Here is a 1,067-nt window from a genome sequence, read left to right as displayed (position 1 = left end):
TTATTTTTATTACTATTATCAATATCAGTATTATTGATATCATTATGAATATCACTATTATTATTTCTATTAGTATTTTTACAACATTTTTCAAACAAATTGATCAAGTCATAGATCTCAGGAATTTGGGATTTTGATGACCTCGATGGGAGATGCTGTTCCCATGAGATGACGCAGACAAACCAATGTAGTAATAGTGAGAGCCTGTAGTTTGACCAATTCTTGTACGCTAGCTCGGTACAATATAATTCACAAAATAATATACATGAATGTACAAATTGTAAAAGGCATGGAGGCTAGAGTTTCTGTTTAACGTCTATAGTCTCCAAAAGTCCGAAGCAGTCAACCTCCAAGCTCTACAATCACGAAATGTTTCATTTGTCTCCAATTATATAACTATGGCGAAGTCTAACCTTTACAAGACAGGCAGCCTGGAGAGGAAAGGTTTGGCAATTGAAAGATCAACATTGGTAAAGAATATTCATAAATTTGTATTAAAATGTACGGTCTTTGATTCGCTGCTATTTTCTCGACATGACAAAACACCGACTCTATGTTTGTACTACAGCTAAAATAAGTTTGTTAACCCCCCCCCCCTCACACACACACACACACAAAGGGAGAAAAAGTAGATTCTCACCGCTGGAATTGTCGCAGTGTGTATCTGAGTAGTTCTGGTAAGGGCACACGTAGCAGAAGGGGTCTCCGGCTGACCTGGTCTGATTCCAGCCACACGGCTGGCAGTCCAGTGTCTCCAGACTGAAGACTTTGCCTGGTTCGCACGACACTGTCCGTGAAATAAATAGGAGATGAAATAGAGACAAAACGGAGATGAAATAGAGACAAAAAGGAGATGAAATGCGGACAAAAAAGGGGTGAAATAGATAGAGAAAAAAGGAAGTGAAATAGAGACAGAAATGAGACGAAAGGGAGACGAAATAGAGAAAGAAAGGAGATGATGAGATAGGGACAAAAAGGTGATGAAATAGAGACAAAAAAGGGGATTTTGAGTATTACTGGATCGCAGACGTGTCACGTAACTTTATTAATAAACATATTGATATTTA

The 1,067-nt window shown here is 38.1% G+C and overlaps 1 protein-coding gene across 1 annotated transcript in view; it reads right to left on the bottom strand.

Moving 5' to 3' along the window:
• The window catches only part of LOC101854936, a gene marked incomplete at both ends in the record, with an annotated part of 275,129 nt that extends 274,342 nt beyond the window's left edge, over nt 1-787 (bottom strand). Inside the window, 1 exon segment of the mRNA XM_013080473.1 lies at nt 641-787. Coding sequence (XP_012935927.1) covers nt 641-787 — 147 coding nt within the window.
• Nucleotides 788-1,067: the final 280 nt, after the last annotated feature.

The sequence above is a fragment of the Aplysia californica genome, unplaced genomic scaffold (assembly GCF_000002075.1).
Source record: "Aplysia californica isolate F4 #8 unplaced genomic scaffold, AplCal3.0 scaffold00088, whole genome shotgun sequence".
Lineage (NCBI taxonomy): Eukaryota > Metazoa > Mollusca > Gastropoda > Aplysiida > Aplysiidae > Aplysia > Aplysia californica.
This window is presented reverse-complemented; position numbering and strand designations above follow the sequence as displayed.